The sequence below is a fragment of the Berghia stephanieae genome, chromosome 2 (genome assembly GCF_034508935.2).
Source record: "Berghia stephanieae isolate SIO BIC M18660-M18661 chromosome 2, UCSD_Bste_1.3, whole genome shotgun sequence".
Classification (NCBI taxonomy): domain Eukaryota; kingdom Metazoa; phylum Mollusca; class Gastropoda; order Nudibranchia; family Aeolidiidae; genus Berghia; species Berghia stephanieae.
Genome location: NC_088361.1, coordinates 32,387,491 through 32,405,625, shown reverse-complemented (window position 1 = coordinate 32,405,625; position 18,135 = coordinate 32,387,491). Strand labels below are relative to the sequence as shown.

At 38.0% G+C, this 18,135-nt stretch overlaps 1 protein-coding gene across 2 annotated transcripts in view; it reads left to right on the top strand.

The window, feature by feature from the left end:
- The window catches only part of LOC144964723 (acetylcholine receptor subunit alpha-like 1), a 42,730-nt gene extending 29,499 nt beyond the window's left edge, over positions 1 to 13,231 (top strand). For both annotated transcript variants that reach the window (XM_078899268.1, XM_078899267.1), the window contains 4 exons: positions 4,946 to 5,055; positions 5,635 to 6,628; positions 9,570 to 10,939; positions 11,681 to 13,231. In XM_078899268.1, coding sequence (XP_078755394.1) covers positions 4,946 to 5,055; positions 5,635 to 6,628; positions 9,570 to 9,740 — 1,275 coding nt within the window. In that variant the 3' untranslated portion in view covers positions 9,741 to 10,939; positions 11,681 to 13,231. The remainder of the gene's footprint in view (positions 1 to 4,945; positions 5,056 to 5,634; positions 6,629 to 9,569; positions 10,940 to 11,680) is intronic.
- Positions 13,232 to 18,135: the final 4,904 nt, after the last annotated feature.

The following is an 18,135-nucleotide window of genomic DNA, read 5'->3' as shown; positions in this document are numbered from 1 at the left end:
TATATCCAGCTGCCGGGTGTTGTGAGTATTTTACCTAAACACATAGCATAATTTAATATTGATAGAATGAAGTTGACGTCACTCGGGTCTTTGTTATGTTTTTTGGCATCCGCGTTTATGATTGATTCTCACTAAACTGTATTAACCAGACTATAAATGTTTAAGGTTACACATAGCTTTGTGTGTTGGTTCGTTATATGTACTTTCCGGATGGCGATGTTGTGATCTTTTTAGCCAAGCGCATACTATCTATACCTCTGCTGCAAAGCTACTCAAAAAGAAGAACAGCAATCTTAACTGAACAGAAAATCTATTTCTTCGGTGCTTGTCCAAGACGTAATTTCCTCTTCATCTAACCAAAATACCCAAGGCTGTGGTTAAGTTTTTCTTGATCTCAGATCTCTCCCTTTTTCCTATTGATCATTGGATAGTCTTCGATAAGGTTACGCCTTCCTCTGGTTGAGTTCTGATCACTGTTCGTGGTCCTTTTTTTCCTACTCTTTTTCTTCTTATTTTATTTTTTTTAAAGATCGCTATTTCTTCCATTGGTCTTGTCAAGTTGAACTGGTCTGATAACCCAAATAGGATTCAATAGTTTGATGTCACGCCCGGCCAGCCACCAGCAGCTTGGTTCTAAACAAAGAAAATCGGTACTTTTTCTTCTTCATGCTGGCTAGAACTTTTTCACATGTCATGTGATCAGAATAAAAGTCAAAACATGATCCGATTTATAATGTTTTTCTCCTCTGGATACCCTTTGTTTTATGCTCGTCGGAGAAGTATTTCATAAGGGCGTCCGCCATTGATCGGATAGTTTAGAACCAGTTACTAAGTTACTACGCGTTATTACGAGGGAAGTGACGTCACGACTATTGAAGCCTATTGTAATGGGTTCATTGTTGTAATTGAATAAATATACTCAAACTGACGCAAAATATTCTCCTTTACAATAATGTTAAATCAAGCCCATAACTGCGTTCGGTTGTCAGACCTGCAAATATGTGCACCTCGTTTATGGTGAGATACAATGATTCGTCACGTGTTACTTTTATTGTTGTGATCTTAATTTTTATAGTCAAAAACAAAACAAACAAAAATAAAGTCATAAGATAAAATAAAATAATAATAAAGTTTCTCCTACAGATCCATTGGGAAGGACATTTTTTAAAAATTCAATAAATGGTTTATAAACTTCATTTTTAAAAATACGGTTTTGCATTTGCCGCATAGACTACACAGACAACGAACATAAACATGACTGATTCCTTTGTGGGAAATTTCCAAGATTTAGATATCGACGAAATAAAAATTGTGCATTAAAAAAAAAAAAGATAAGGCCATAAAAAGCACCGAAAACCCCGAAAAAAACCTCTATTTAGATTCTATAAATTGTGTTGTATGAATCCCAGAGTTTTGGTTTTCTTTTTCACTGAACCAATTTGCTGCATCCATAAAATATATTGAGGATTTCATCCTATTTTTCAAAGGCTGCGACTGAAATTTTCGCAAGGGAAATCAGGAACTGTCTGGATTTTCATATATCAAGTCATTCACGTTCGAATCACTTTTAATCCTCTGGATGCCGGAATCGGATTTATTTTAACCTGACATCTTATCTTTAATTTTTTTCTTTTAAAAAATTTTTTTAAAAAATATATATGTAGGGCAATGACAGCATTGCAACACGCGTTTCAAGTATCGCCTTAATCCGACTCATTTAACCAGTTAAATGCCGTATTCTGGAATAACACGTATAAAATAATTTGGCCACAAAACTGGGCCTTCAAATATCGATCGATTCAAATGAACCTCATCTTTGGCAAAACTCCCAAGTCCCACGTTTGAGAGTTTTGCCAAGACCACGGTCATTTAAATCGATCGATATTTGAAAGACCAAATATTTCAATACGTGTTTTATTAGAGCACGACAGTTAACTTGTAGCGATGTAATAGGGCAGAGAAGACTTGACGGTTCAAAACTCATTGGAAGTGTGTAACCAGCGAGTCCATCGGAAGACTAACAATAAATAGGTTTCATATTAATAAATAAATAAATAAAATTCTCTTTACTTCATCCTTTTGGGGAAATTTGCCTCTAGGATCTATTCCAAGGGAAGACTGGAATAACGCAGGCGTCAGCCGCAATGCAGCGCCGTTAATGGAGCTAGGTAGAGGTGACTTGCTCAAGACCAGAAAGCACAGCGGCGTGTGATCGAACTGGGTATCTTTCTGGTACGAAACAAAGACCGTACCGCTGAGTCAAGCTGCCCCCCCCCTCCCACCCCCATGAGTCATACGGTGGCATAACTATTTTATTATCAGGGTGTATAGGCAGATTCTTATGATTACTGGGCGTAAAAGAGCAAGGATGGATCTTTATTGATGACCAGCATTTATTTAGGCTACAAAATAAGATGCCATCACTCGGAAACCGGAAGATCAGTTGCACAATTATGTATCCAGTCCTCGGGGAACTGGTTTCACACTCCCAATGAAATTGGAACCAGTATTTTGACGTCAAATTATTATGTTCCCTATTAGCAATCCATGCTGTGTTAAATCCTCAGTCGTATCGCTAATACTGTACTCACTTTTGGTGAAAATGTTAAAAAAAAAAAACAACAAAAAAAAACCAAAAAAAAAAAAACCAAAAAAACAACAAACAAAAAAAAAACAAAAAACAAAAAAAAAAACAACAAACAAAAAAACAAAAACAAAAACAAAGAGACAAAAAAACAACAAAAAACAAACAAACAAACAATAAAAAAAAACGACAAAAAAAAAAACGTGGGCTTTTTATACTGCGCAATATCCACTAAACGTGCTCAAAGCGCTTTACAACCAACGCGTAACATGTAGGACGAGACATGACCCTGTTAGGCGATATTACAATTTTTTTCGACAGAGACAAAGCTGTTTAAGGCCAGGGACTTATTTTACACATGAGTACGGCGGGAGGATGTGAGTGAAGAGCCTTTTCCAAGGACTCATGCACCTCTCAGAGCGGGACTCGAACCCAGGACCTTCATATCTGAAAGCGAGTGTTATACCACAAGATCACATAGCCGCACGAGTGTTAGGTTTGCAGGTAAAATCAAATAAATAAGACATAAAAACAGCCCGTTTTCATAAAATAACTATGTTCAATGCGCTTGAACGATTATTCCAGCGGGCTATTTAGAACATTAGTAGTAGTTCCGTTTCCTACCGTACATATCTTCTGTTAGGCGTCCTTTTTGTTCTAAAACTCTTAACAAAATAGAACACTGCTTATATTCAGCTACTCATCCACACTTGAGTCAAATACTTTAGTGAGCGTAGAGTGATTTAATCAAGGACACGATACCGTGGCTGGAGTATTTGCGATCTTTATCGCCCATTCAGTTACTTACTGCGATTAGCATTGCTTGATATTTTTTTTTATAACAAGACGAGATATTACGTGAATGAATTATGATTAATAAGGGACTCAAATCCGATATTTGACAAGTGTGTAAACCGTATGGATATTTCAACACACGCCAAAACTCCCATCCACTCAATATGAAATGGATGGGTCAACAGTCAACACTGCCATACGCTGATAAATAATTGCAATACCGTCATTTTTTTTCGGACAGAAAACTTTTAATTTAAATTTTGATTGATTGACATGCACCCCTTCCTGACTTAGGGCCTTTAATCTCAGACTTGTTGAAAAGAAACCTAATATAGATCCCTTCTCAGGTTTGAGACGTATTATACAAGTAAGGAGTCATCTAAATCGATCGATATTTGAAATAAATGTTTTCTGGCCAAATTTTAAAAATGTGTTTAGTTAGTGAACGACAGAAGAGGCCAGTGCATACAATCATACTGAGATTCGACTCCTTGATAAATTATAGAGCAGTAAAGTTAGGTGCCCCAAACGTAAACAATAACAAGTTGCTAGTGATTTCCGTTAGGGACCGGAATAATTTACGCACAATATAGGTCTCCCAATTTTGTAGTTTGAGTTGTAGGCAATACACTTTCAGTATTGAAAATATGTTTACATAAAATCTAACAGTTGCAGAAATAATAATATAAGGCTAAATTATTCTGAAAATCAGGCTCCGAATAATTCTCGTTTTGTTCACACCAGCGCAATAATTTGCTCTGGTCTAAAAATAGATAGACTGTAACTTTTGATAAATTTTAGAAAATTTTACCTTTTGTTCCATAAAATATCCATATCTAGACATTATTTGATGCATGATCGAGTATTTATGAATATGTGTTTCTTTTGCCACCTAACAGCCAAATTTTAAAGGTTATTTTTTTCTATTATTTACATTGGAACGTGAGCTGTCAAGACAGGAACATGTGGTTTGCCACGTGCTTCTCGACCTTTGTTTACGTTTGGGGCACCTAACTTTACTGCTCTATGTTTTATAAAATCGATATTCGCCAAATACTTTGGCTTTGATTAGTTAGTATCGATAAAAATGGAGATTTGTCCTTTTTGATTGAGTGAAGAGGTGAAAAGTAAGAGGCATATGTTTGTGTTATGCTAGTTTCAAATCATATATTTTTGTTAGATATGCAAGGATGTTGCTCTCCTTCCTTATCTATCTATCTATCTATCTATCTATCTATCCATCCATCCATCCATCCATCCATCCATCCATCCATCCATCCATCCATCCATCCATCCATCCATCCATCCATCCATCCATCCATCCATCCATCCATCCATCCATCCATCCATCCATCCATCCATCCATTCATTCATTCATTCATTCATTCATTCATTCATTCATTCATTCATTCATTCATTCATTCATTCATTCATTCATTCATCCATCTATCCATCCATCCATCTATCTATCTATCTATCTAATATATGTACACACACACACACACACACACACACACACACACACACTATGCACTATATTAATTCAAATGTGTTTCTTAATTTCAGGAGTGGTACGACAGTCGCCTTCAATGGAATCCAGAAGATTATGGGGGTGTCAAGGTGTTAAACATTCCATCCGAAAGTATCTGGATTCCAGATTTAGTCCTTTACAACAAGTAAGCCCAAAAGTGCTCTAGTTCTCTCCTCTTTAAAGAGGCTATGTGGTCTAGTGGTTCGACACTCGTTTTCGGATCGGAAAGTCCTGGGTTCGAGTCCCGTGTCTTGGAAAAGGTTCTTTACTCACATTCTCTCACCGCACTCATGTGTAAAATTAGTACATTGCTGTTAACAGCTTGGTCTCTGTTCGGGAAAAAAATTATAATACTGCCTAACTGGCGTCAAGTCTCGTCATACATGTTAAGTGTTGCTGTTGGCTAGGGACCCCTTGTAAAACGCTTTGAGCACGTTTAGTGGATATTGCGCTATATAAAAGCTCATTTTTTTCAAGGGGGAGGCAAAAAAAAAACCCAAACCACATAGACTTTGTTGAAATGATCGATAACTCCCCTCTCCCCCATAAGTTAGCAGATTCTTGCTCTCTCTTGTTTCAGGAGCGAGTTGGAAAATTCAAATGCAAGAATTTGAAAAGTATACTTTTACGTGACTCTCTTATCGCGACTCTTTTGTTTCTGAATTATTGTTATTTAATTATTTCCCAAACTATTTTTTTCCAACTGTCTCTTGTTTGTCCTCAGCGCTGATGGAGATTTTCAGATAACGCTGAAGACCAAAGCCCTCGTCAATCACATCGGTCTGGTTGTCTGGGAACCCCCAGCCATCTACAAGAGTTACTGTCCGATAGACGTAGAGTTCTTTCCTTTCGACATCCAAGAATGTTTCTTAAAGTTCAGTACATGGAGCTTCAACGGCTACAAAGTGGATCTTCAGCATCTCTGCAATGGAACAGAACATCAAAGTGATGGTCGAAAGGACGAAATTATAATTCCGCGAGGGATTGATCTTACGGATTACTACTACAACGTAGAATGGGATATTCTGAATGTTACTGCCATGCGGCGTGTGAAATACTATTCCTGCTGTCCCCAGCCTTTCCCTGATGTCACATTTAACATCACTCTTCGACGCCGTACTCTTTTCTACACTCTCAACCTCATCATGCCCTGTGTGGCCATTTCATGCTTGACCGTGCTTGTGTTTTACTTACCATCCGACTCCGGGGAGAAAATCACTTTATCTATTTCAATTCTCCTTGCCCTCACCGTGTTCTTTTTGCTACTTTCCGAAATGAACCCGCCCACATCGCTCGTTATCCCACTCATAGGGAAATATTTACTATTTATTATGATAGTTGTGACTATGTCGATCACGATGACTGTTTACACACTACACATCAATTTCAAATCGCCCACTACACACAAGATGTCGCCTTGGGTCAGGCAGATCTTTACAGAAATCTTACCCAGGCTTCTGCAAATGAAAAGGCCAGAAACGATGTCCACCAGTAGAGTGTCTGTAAGAACGGAAAACGGCATAGAGATGAGACCGACGACGTCGGCATCGGAACAAGAGCCTCAGCCTCCTCCAACTTACGAAAACGTTAGAGCAGGAAGATCAGAATTTTTGGACGTGGATCCCTCTTCATCTCCCTTTCCTCCTGAAATACTGGAGGCGATTAAAGGCGTGACTTTTATTGCCAACCACCTTCGAAAAGAGGACGAGGATGTTGCTGTAAGTTTAGATTTTTAAAGATTTATTTTAAAAACATATTCATATATAAAAAAATATGTATAAAACATATTTATATTGCGCACTTCCACTGTTGACAACGTAGTCGCTGTGCTACACATTGCTTCATTGCGCTTTACAATACTTTATTAGCTCCTTCAGGAGATAGAACTAAATTTCTATTTGATAAGGTACATGTCACATGTTAACTGCTCTTTCTTTTTGTTTCGGTACTCTCCTTTCTTTCTATAGCTGAGTATTCAATGACATCCGAATCATGTTTTCAAATTCATGTAAAAGTCACTTACCCAAGGAGTCAGTTACAAGGATCAGAAGTTGAAATCATGACTGCAATAAGCTTTAAAGGCGGAGTTCAAGTTTACCCCAAGGCGATATGATATCTTACACTTTGTATCAAGTGAGCAGCGACCCAATCCGCAACGCTGTCACTACTTTTTTTTTTTTTTATCGTAAACGCTTTGGCCTGACGCTAAAACCAGATAAATGATGTGATGTATTATGATTTGAAAAAAAAAATCAATAAAATCGAGGCTTGCTGTGTTAACTAACCCGCTAACAATTTTTGCTACAAGAAAATTAAAATGTTAGATCATCGTCACCTTTTCGGTTTAAATTCGAAAATAATCGCTCTCATTCAGTCCCCTCCTCCTCTTTGTCTTTCTCCTCTTCTCCTATTCCATCACCTCAACAACATTTCAACCACTACCACCACCACTATCACCACCACCACCGCCATCACCATCATCTCCTCCTCCTCCCACATCTAATTTAAATTACAGAAGAATTCGTGGTGACTTGATTCAAATGTATAGATTGATACACAGGATAGATACTATTGATTCATCACAATTCATTACTTTCTCTACTGTAATATTTACAAGGGGAGATGAATTTAAACTTTACTTATCCAGATGTAATACTAATGTTAGGCAAAAATATTTAATGTTTCGTACCATTCACTTGTGGAATAATATTAGATTGAAAACAAAGAATGAATGTTCTCTGGTTAATTTTTAAATTTTGATCGAATGAGAGTTGTATTATCAAAGACTTCAAGATATATGACCAGTAATGTTTTCTTACTCATTTGTTTAGTGATACATTGATGATATTATTCATATCAAAAGCATTTAAAGGATATGATTCTAAATTAAGCCTTTAACCATATTATTTTATGTTCTCCTTCTCCTCCTCCTCCTCCTCTTCTTCTTCTTCTTTTCCAAGACCACGCCTCTCTCTCTCTCTCTCTCTCTCTCTCTCTCTCTCTTCTCTCTCTCTTCTCTCTCTCTCTCTCTACTCTCTCTCTCTCTCTCTCTCTCTCTCTCTCTCTCTCTCTCTCTCGCCCTCCAGTTATCGCTTCTAGATTTAACTGCATCTAATTGGATTTGTACCGATACCTCCTAACATCTATTCTCGTTGTTATATTTTCAAACCAAGCAAAATCAAAAGGAATTAAAGAATCGTTTATTTAATATAAAGTGCTAACATGACATGAGGAAAGCAGGCCTAGTTACGTAAAACCAGTCGTAAACGCCAAATTACACAAACATCGATATAGAAGGGGGGGGGGGGGGGGGTTACAGTCTTACCTACAACACACCTGTCTGTTTAAGTGTGAATAAACGGTAGCGGGTGCTAAAGGGTTACCCTGCCCGACTTATTCTGCCATACAATGACAAAACGCCATTTAAAAAACATTTTTGGCCCCAGAATTTGAATATCGACAGGTTAAGATAAACTATGGTTAATGCACCCCAGTTAGTTATCCCCCTGACATGCTTTGTGGGGTCATATCATTTTTAGGGTCTTTTCCGAGGGAAGACTGGAATAGCCCAGGCGTCAGCCTCAGTATAGCACCGCAAATTGAGCTAAGCCTAGGTGACTTGTTCAAAGTGAGCTAAGGCGAAGTGATTTGTTCAAAGTGATCTAAGGCGAGGTGACTTGTTCAAAGTGAGCTAAAGCGAGATGACTTGTTCAAAGTGAGCTAAGGCGAGGTGACTTGATCAAAGTGAGCTAAGGCGAGGTGACTTGTTCAAAGTGAGCTAAGGCGAGCTGACTGACTTGTTCAATGCCACGCATCGCTGTGAGGAATCGATCTCTGTACCTCCATGGTACGACACAAAGAACATCCCAGGGAGCATCATGAATATAAGCATTAAGTTGTCTCGACTGTTGGGTATTCTTTGTGGTGTATTGGTAGCACGTCTAACCGGTAATCAAGATGTTTGAGGTTCGATTCCCAGATTTTTTTATATGTTTTTTTTTCTTGTATTTTTCTTTCTGCTTGACTGACACTATTTCCTACACGCCTTTTCAGATTTTTCCCTTTCCACCGAGAGTTGGCATGGAAAAAAACGAAATCGCGAAATCGTTTTTGTTTACAACTGAAGCGACGGAAGGAACACTAAAAAAAATAAAAACAACAACACAAAAGAACAATAGTTATGTATCTGTCTATCGAACTCTCTCGCTCTCTCTCTCTCTCTCTCTCTCTCTCTCTCTCTCTCTCTCTCTCTCTCTCTCTCTCTTTCTATCGATCTATCTCTCTCCCCCCCCCCCTCACCCCCCTCTCTCTTCCTCTGTCTCAATGTTTATATATCTGTCTATCATACTTTCTCCCTCCCAGTCTCCGTGGTCCTTACGGTGAACACAAAAAGGGAGGGGGTCTGCTCGATATTTCTCTTTGCGTGCGTTTAAAATCAGTTACAGGCGGTGTGACAATGATCTCAAAAATATGGACCCAGATGTTGTGTTTTGTAACTCACCGTATACACATTAATGTGCATAATTGATTTTCCTTTTTTATTTGTTTGTTTTATTTTTGCTTTGGTTTAGGATTGATATTCGTATATTTTTTTTCATTATTCAAAGCGTGAAGCAATATTTCTACTTGTAATACAATTCCATTTTCTCTTTATTCCAGGAGGAACGCGATTGGAAATACATCGCAATGGTCATGGACCGGTTTTTCCTCTACATCTTTACATCAGCTTGTATTTGTGGCACCCTGAGTATATTTCTATACGCTCCATCACTCTACGACTCCAGAGAACACATGACCTTAAAGGATCCCCAAAATACCTGTTGGTATTGAATGCAGCACTTGCACTTTAGTTTTTGAAGATACACACTCACGTGCGTGAGTAATGTGGAACAAAAGTTGGTAGTCACTAACGATAAGATTGATCAATGTATCATTACAATGCCTGCATTTATAATTTGACAAAATTCTCACCAGTTACTATCGTACTGTTTATGTAACCAAATATACAAAAACGTCAATACGATTCAATAGTCTGATGTCACGCCGCCTGGCAACGGCGGCCATCTTGGTTCTAAACAAAGAGAATCATTACTTTTTATTTTTCATGCTGGCTAGAACTTTTCATATGTCTTGTGATCAGAATGTGTAAAAGTCAAAACATGATCAAATGTATGTGTTTTTTTTTTTCCTTCTGGATACGCTTTATACTCGCCGGAGAAATAATTCATACGGGCGTCCGCCATTGTTCCGATAGTTTAGAGCCAGTGTTACTAAGTTACCATGCGTCAATAGGAAGGAAGTGACGTTACGACTGTTGAAGAGTATTGGTGACGTGATCAATATTACCTTTCCATGTGCTCGAGGCCATTGGTCACATTGCAAATTGTGCTCAAAATGACCTACGTAGTGAAAAATGTTCACAGTTTTTGAAATATCTAACATCACGATTGGTCATTTTGTTCATATTTACACATGGTTATGTTTACAAAACAAATCAGTGTGTTTACATTTATTGAGAACTGTCCAATCGTTGTACAGCAACAAATCATGTGATCGATGACTAGGTTGGACGAAAACATGAATATAGATCGCTCCCATTCAGATTAACAAAGACCTCTCCACAGAGGATTGGTTTCTCAGTTGTGGCCATTGTTTTAATGAACTGTGTGATTTGATGAGTTTTGTTCACTCGTAGAAACCATCAAACCGTATTCATCGTTAACTTAAAGTCTGACACTAAAATCACTGAGACCCATATTTTGACGTCATTTTTAGGTTTGTGGACCGCCTAGTGAGTTGTGTTTAGTTGTGGTCAAGGAAACAATTGATCTCATTGGTTGAACTGTTGAATACAACTCACGACTTGTTTTCTTTTGTGGCCAAAGACATGTCTTTTGACGACATTTTTGGGGGTTGGTATCAGGCCACGAGTTGACGATGAAACCCCAAACAGAAGTGTTTACATGTGTGTTGTCCTCTTAATAGTGTTCACTGTTCTGGACACAACAAAAGGACAGAGACTCATAAACGCATTCACCTTATAGATAGAATGCGCTTGGCCAAGAAGTTCACAACATTGCCATCCGGAAGTATAACGGACCAACACACAAACTCTGTGTAACCATGAACTTTTATAGTCTGGTTAATACAGTTTAGTGAGAACAACTCACAAACGCGGATGGCAAAAACAATAACAAAGGCCTTAGTGACGTCATCTTCGAACTATCTATAGATAGTATGCGCTTGGCTAAGAAGCTTATAACATTGCCATCCGGAAATGTAACGGACCAACACACAAAACAATGTGTAACCTTGAACGTTTATAGTCTGGTTAATACAGTTTAGTGAGAATTACTCATAAACGCGGATGGCAAAAAGCAATAACAAAGACCCGAGTTACGTCAACTCCATGCTAACTATAGATAGAACGAAGATGACGTCACTCGGGCCTTTGTTATTATTATTGTTATTTTTATCAAAAAGTTGAGCACTATTATTTCATTGCTTTAAAAAAAATAATATATATATATATATATATATATATATATATATATATATATATATATATATATATATATATATATATATATATATATAGATGGTATGCAGATGACGTCACTCAGGCCTTTGTTATTGTTTTTGCCATCCGCGTTTGTGAGTTGTTCTCACTAAACTGTATTAACCAGACTATAAAAGTTCATGGTTACACAGAGTTTGTGTGTTGGTCCGTTATACTTCCGGATGGCAATGTTGTGAACTCCTTGGCCAAGCGCATTCTATCTATATATGTGTGTGTGTGTGTGTGTGTGTGTGTGTGTGTTTAAATCGTCGATCATTTGTTTGGTTTTAACCATTTAACTGCCGCACTCCGGAAAGACACGTGCATTTGGCAAGAAAATCCGTCCTTCAAATAACGATCGATTTTAATGACCATCATCTTGGCAAAAACTCTCAAACTTGGGACTTCGAGCGAGGTCGCAGGTTTGAGAGTTTTTGCCAAGAAGAGGGTAATTTAAATCGATCGATATTTGAAGGACAAATTTTCTAGTCAAATATTTATCTTATCTTATCTTATCTTACTAAAGGCTTAATAGGAATTATCCTTTAAATGCCTTTACAATAGTTTATAATTACAGAATCTCATATAGCTTGCATTGTTTCATTCACAGACAGTTTTGCACAACTTTGAATGTCAGGAAAAATGTATCAATACGGCAATAAAAAATCGAAATATACTATCATAGAATACTGGTAATTGAAAATTGGTCATGATCGAATGAATCATAAATGTACAAAGTTCATAGTACAATGAAATATTAAAGACAAAAATAATCATGAAAGCAAGAACAATAATAATATTTAAATACTTGTCTTTCCATAGTGCGGCAGTTAACTGGTTATATTCAATTTTTTTTACAACACTATTTATTGCAACATAATACTTCAATGAGAGAGTTGTCATATTTATATGCTGGTTAGAGAACATCCATCACAATCTTGTTTGTTTGTTATTGTTAGGTTTTTATTTCTAATTTCTATTTTTCTTTTCTTTTCTATTCCTTTTTTCAAACGAAATTAAAAGGTGTTTGTGACGACCGACGGTTTAAGATGTCAGTATAGCGACGGATGATAAAGTATAAAGGCTTTGGGTTGGATTGCACGAATTTCAAACGCATTTTCCTCCATTTCTGCACTATCGATTATGTATCGTTTATTCAAATATGTGGGTCACTCACACATAAATACATACACATCAGTATACACACATACCCACACGTATACACACACACACACACACACACACACACACACACTCTCTCTCTCTCTCACACACACGCCCACACAAACGTTTTAAAAATGAAGAAAGCGTCAAATCAAACTTAACTTCAAACAAGGATTGTACCGGGTTCGAGCCCTTCATCGGCGAGACTGATTTATGTATTAAACATGTCATGTTGAGAACTTTAGACAGTTCCACATCATTATGATTATATCATATCATATATCACGTCGTTTTCAATTATTTGTCTCAAATTGTAACATATTTTACATTGTTTTCTATTACTTGTCGCAGACAGATTAGTGGTCTAATCCTATGTTAAGTTCGAAACTTTATCCAAATATTTGCTTTCTGTATGAGTCTTGTCTTGTCTTTATTGCCGAAAGACTAAGAGTTAATTAACTTGTTTCAAACGTGTTTTGTGATTTTAATCTTTCACATCTTGTTTACCACGACCAGATGAATAGTTATTCTATCAGTGAATACCAAATGCATATGGTATTGTTTTGAAAGCAAACTGTCATTAAAAACGATTATATTATATTTGGTGATGAGTTTATTTATTCAGGTCTTTGTCTCCCTTTTAAGGCCATATCATGACCAGAAAACAAGATGACTGAAAATATTAAATCTAGATGTTTGTTTACGACAGCAGCGACTAAGATCCTATCTTCTGACTGGGTCAAGTCCGTATAAAATGTCAACATAAGAAAAATGATTATCGTTCAATTTTGAACAGATTTATTAATGGAATAAAAATGTCCTGTTTCAAAATATCAATGTGAAAATAATTCGACGCGGTTGAGAAAATCGATTCGTCCTTTTTTTTCCCCTTTAGAAAGCAGTTTTGAAGGCAAACCTCTCATTCTGACAGAGAAAAGTCGTAAATCCGAGAGCCATGTGCAAAGTACCCGAGCCTTGTGCGAAAAGGCTTGATGAATGATGCGAAGAAAACGTATAATGGCATATACAGTACTCGCTGAATTCCAATTCCAGCACGCCCTGCAACAGCATGCAGGAGATGGGTGACTGAAATTTATCTATGTAAAATATCGTTGCCCCGCATGAGCATAGGATTTTGGCTCGCTCGGATTCTAGCACGCTTTTTTGGCTTCTCGAGAGAGAGCGTGCTTGAATCCAGCCAGTATTGTATTTAAAGTTATGATTTGCTACTCATTTAAATCTTTGCATTTCTTGTAAATTTGCTTCTTACTTCAATTTGGCCGAATATTTGTCATCACATTATCTACATCTCTGCCGTACTCTGGAAAACACCATATTTAAAAATTTGGTCAGAAAACTTCTTCAAAAATCGATCGATTTAAATGACCCTCATCTTGGCAAAAACTCTTAAACCTGGGACTTCGCGAAGTCCGAGGTTTGGTAGTTTTGCCAAGATGAGGGTCATTTAAATCGATCGATATTTGAAGGAGAAGTTTTCTGGCCAAATTTTCAAATATGGGTTTTTCCAGAGTACGGCAGATCTGACTATAATGAGCATGCGTGAAAATGTAAACGATATCATACTGTTAGAGATTCACAGTTTTACCCAAGGTGCACTTATTATCAGGTCTGATATCCGAACGCATTTATAGGCTTGAATTAAGATTGTTATAATGGACAATATTTTGCGTTAATTTGAGCGAGAGTTTCTATTACAAAAATGAACCGATAATTTATAAGGCTGTCAGACCTGCAAATAAGTGGGGACACGGCAGTTTCACATCATCTTTGTTCATAACGCCATGTGTCTACCACTACAATTGAACAATCTACTCTGCTGTTTTGTCCTGCACCAATCATTATTTTATATTGTTCATACCCAAACATCTGCCCCTAACTCCATATATTCATGTGCAATCTATAATTTTGGGTATCTAAAGTAATGGCCCTCTAATGTAATATGGTAAACAATTACAAGGCAAGTTTGGAGTGAATAAAGCAAATTATTATGGATGTATCGTTGCGTTTTTAATTTATCAATCATATCATATCGTAAATAGGGCTGAGTAGGTCAATTGACCTTTGAATACCCTTTAATGGTAAAGAAAAGTAAAATATCGCTGCAAATCTGAAGCAGGCCCTAAATAAAGATAATACCTAAATAACATTCATGCAACAGTCAATCAAACATTAGCAAAGTACAAATTATTTATTATATATCAGACATTTGATACTAATATAAACATGATTAGGTACGTATCAATCTTATGTACACCATTTATCACAATCATACATCATAGAAAAATATGAGAAGTTTAAAACTGATATAACTGTAGGTAAATAATAATAAAGCATTATAATATCCTATATCATTCATCATAATCATAAATCATAGAGAAAAGCTCTCTGTCAATGACATTCTTTAATATATTAACGGTTTCGCTATTTTTTTGGTGCCATCCTTTAGATTATTCCAATATCTGGTAGTTAAAAATATATAATTGAATTACTTCTTATTTTAGTATTACAGCCCTTAATAAAAAATCTTATATTGAGATCCTCTTGTTGATATTACAAGGACAGGCTGATATACCAGTACCGTTTTGTTATAACTTTTTTTGTTTTCAACAGCACATACAAATTGAATACATGAAAAAAAAAGCTTAGAATCTCAGCGACGTATCGTACTATTTATTATTCCACATAAACGCCATCACAAGCAACACAGAGCTGCCAACGCCGAACTAGTTGGCGCATGCCGTCAGTGAAGAATCCCGGTGATTTTGCTCGACACCATCGACGAACATCTGCCCCTAACTCCAAATCACTGTTATAAGGGTTACCTAGCAGATACTTCTTGAGCCCGGGGGAACCAGAAATAGTCGTATAGGGCAAGACCTGGACTATATGCTGATGAGTGCTGTAGGGTCGAAAGTTTGGACCTAATAAATGCGTCTTGAATTTGACGATTAGTGTGTGGTCGCGCATTGTCATGCTGCAATATCAAATCTCTACCACAACGAACACCTGCGAGTCTATTTTTGAAGGATTGTAGAATTGAAATATATTGTTCAAAGTTCACTGTTTGCCCTTGTTCAAGAAATTCTATGTGAACTATATATTTCATGTTCCAGAAAATGGTAAACAATACCTTTTTTTTGCACTGACAATGATTGAATGTCCTTGGGTTTGAAGATGATTTAACCCTGTACTCCATTGACTGCACTTTGATTTCCGGTCGTAGTGGTGGACCCATATCCATCACCTGACACAACTTTCTGCAGAAAAGTCCTTCCTTCCTTGTCATATCGTTTCAAATGTTGGGTGCAAATGTCTTTTCCCTGCGCTCTATTTTTTTAAGTTAACGGCGTGGTAAATTAATGTACTGACCTGGCTGCCCCTTCCGACGTGCAAACCTCACTGGTTCTTACGTCAGGTCCAATATCACATACATCATACTGCCTAAGTCAACACGAAATCAAAGTTCACACGAAAACGAATACTGATTACTAGTGCGGGGCGGTCCTTGGCAAGCTTAAGGACCACGGTCCTACGGTCCTTGGGAAATGAAGACCGCAAGTCCTTTTCGACATTGAACATTCCTGAGAGACTGTTGGAAATTCGAACCGGTTTGACCTTTTAGAGCGTGGGATCGTTCATTCTTGAACCGTTAAAGACCGCTACACGATGAAAACCGTGGCCTACAGGAGTAAAACACACGGAGTAGTCACACTCATTTCAAATTGTAACCTAATTAGAGAAGAGGGGTGATGCCTTCTTTATTTGCTCACCGTACTTCATTGTTACTTCGATAATTTAATAAAATTTGAAATTTATCCCCATTAACGGAGATAATGGCATCGCCCAAGGCGTTGATCGAGTTGTTCGTGGCGTTGATACACACACGCAACTCCTACCCCCCCTCCCCCCCCCCCACACACACACACATTAGAGGGCAGCGAGCATTGAAGAGTAAGAGAGAGACGTGAAGTTATAATAAGAGGGGGTGGATGAAGTGATAAGAGGGGTCGATGGTGACTTTTCGCCAGATCTAACAAACTCAGCTATCCATTCATTGCTGAGTAGACAGGGATTCAGAAAAAAATCGACTGCACCCGGGATCGATCTCTGGCCCTTTGCGTATAAAGAGAGTGCTCTATCAACTGAGCTATCGGGGTCCCCAAATATTCTATTGGACTTTTTTAAAAATCAGACGTTATAACTGGGTTTTTTGGAAGGAAGAAACTAATGAAACTCATATTATTTGATTAGTAAAAACACCAAACGAAATTTTAATATTATTGTATTATTTTTAATGACAACACTGCGATAGAAAGGAGTGGTGACAAGAGATGGACAAAAGAAAACAAAAAATCGGATTTGCTACTTGCTAGGTTCGACACACACACACACACACACACACACACACACACACACACAAACACATACATCTTTTGTAGTCACATACATTTCAAACAATAACCCATTAGAGAAGAGGGGTCATGCCTTCACCATAGATCATTGTCATTGCGATCATTATGGTGTAGTAAATTTTGAAATTTACCCCGTATAATGGAATCGTCCAAGGTGTGCGCCTCCTGTTCCCCCCATCTCACACACGAAAGGGCGGTTTGCGGAGTGGAGGTTGGTGGTCGTCTGCCTGTATGGTCGTCTGTGTCGTTTAGTGTATGGCAAAGGGGGGTGGGTGCGATTAATTAAGTGGGATGGGTGGTGATTGGTGGAAGATAGGCAACCGAAGCAACGAATCGCTGGGGAAGTAGTAGGCTATGGCGCGAGACCGTAGGACCGTGGTCCTTGCAAGGACGCCCCGCACTAGTTGAAAGGTGATAAGAAGTGAGGACCGCCGCCGGTCTTCCCCTCTGGGACGGTCTTCGGTTCACAGCTAAAAGACCGTCGGACCGCGGTCCAGACCGGTCTTCAGCGCGGCACTACTGATTACACGTCCACACGAAACCAACAGCGAGTCATCCCGTCTCCATCAATTCTGCCGGTCTTCTCTCCTTAACAACTCAATTCCCTCCACTACTTCCGTTCGTCTTTAGCATCATCCAGAATCACACCGACCTCAGTCTGTTCATTTACTAAACATAGCAACAAAAATAACACCACTTACCCTCTTGGTTCATAATCAACATAAAGTTATTTACATATGTACATCTACTCCCTCCGCCTAGCACCTATGTTCAGTAATCCCTCATTCATACTGGTGAGGCCCTCTCCCTACTAGGATATCTCCTCTATGGGACAAGTTGCCCGCTTGGGACTTCCTCCTCCGTTTCATCATCGTCAGCCACCCTAGTTTTTCTATCCAATATATGCCGGGCCATTCCATCCACATCAACATTGTTTGCAGCTCAGAGTAATAGTGGTAGTGATGATGAAATGGTTAAAGCGGTATGGCAATGGTAGTAGTCATGATAATGCATTGATGGTGGTTGTACTAGTGGTGGTGTGATGGTGATGATGACGATACGATGATGT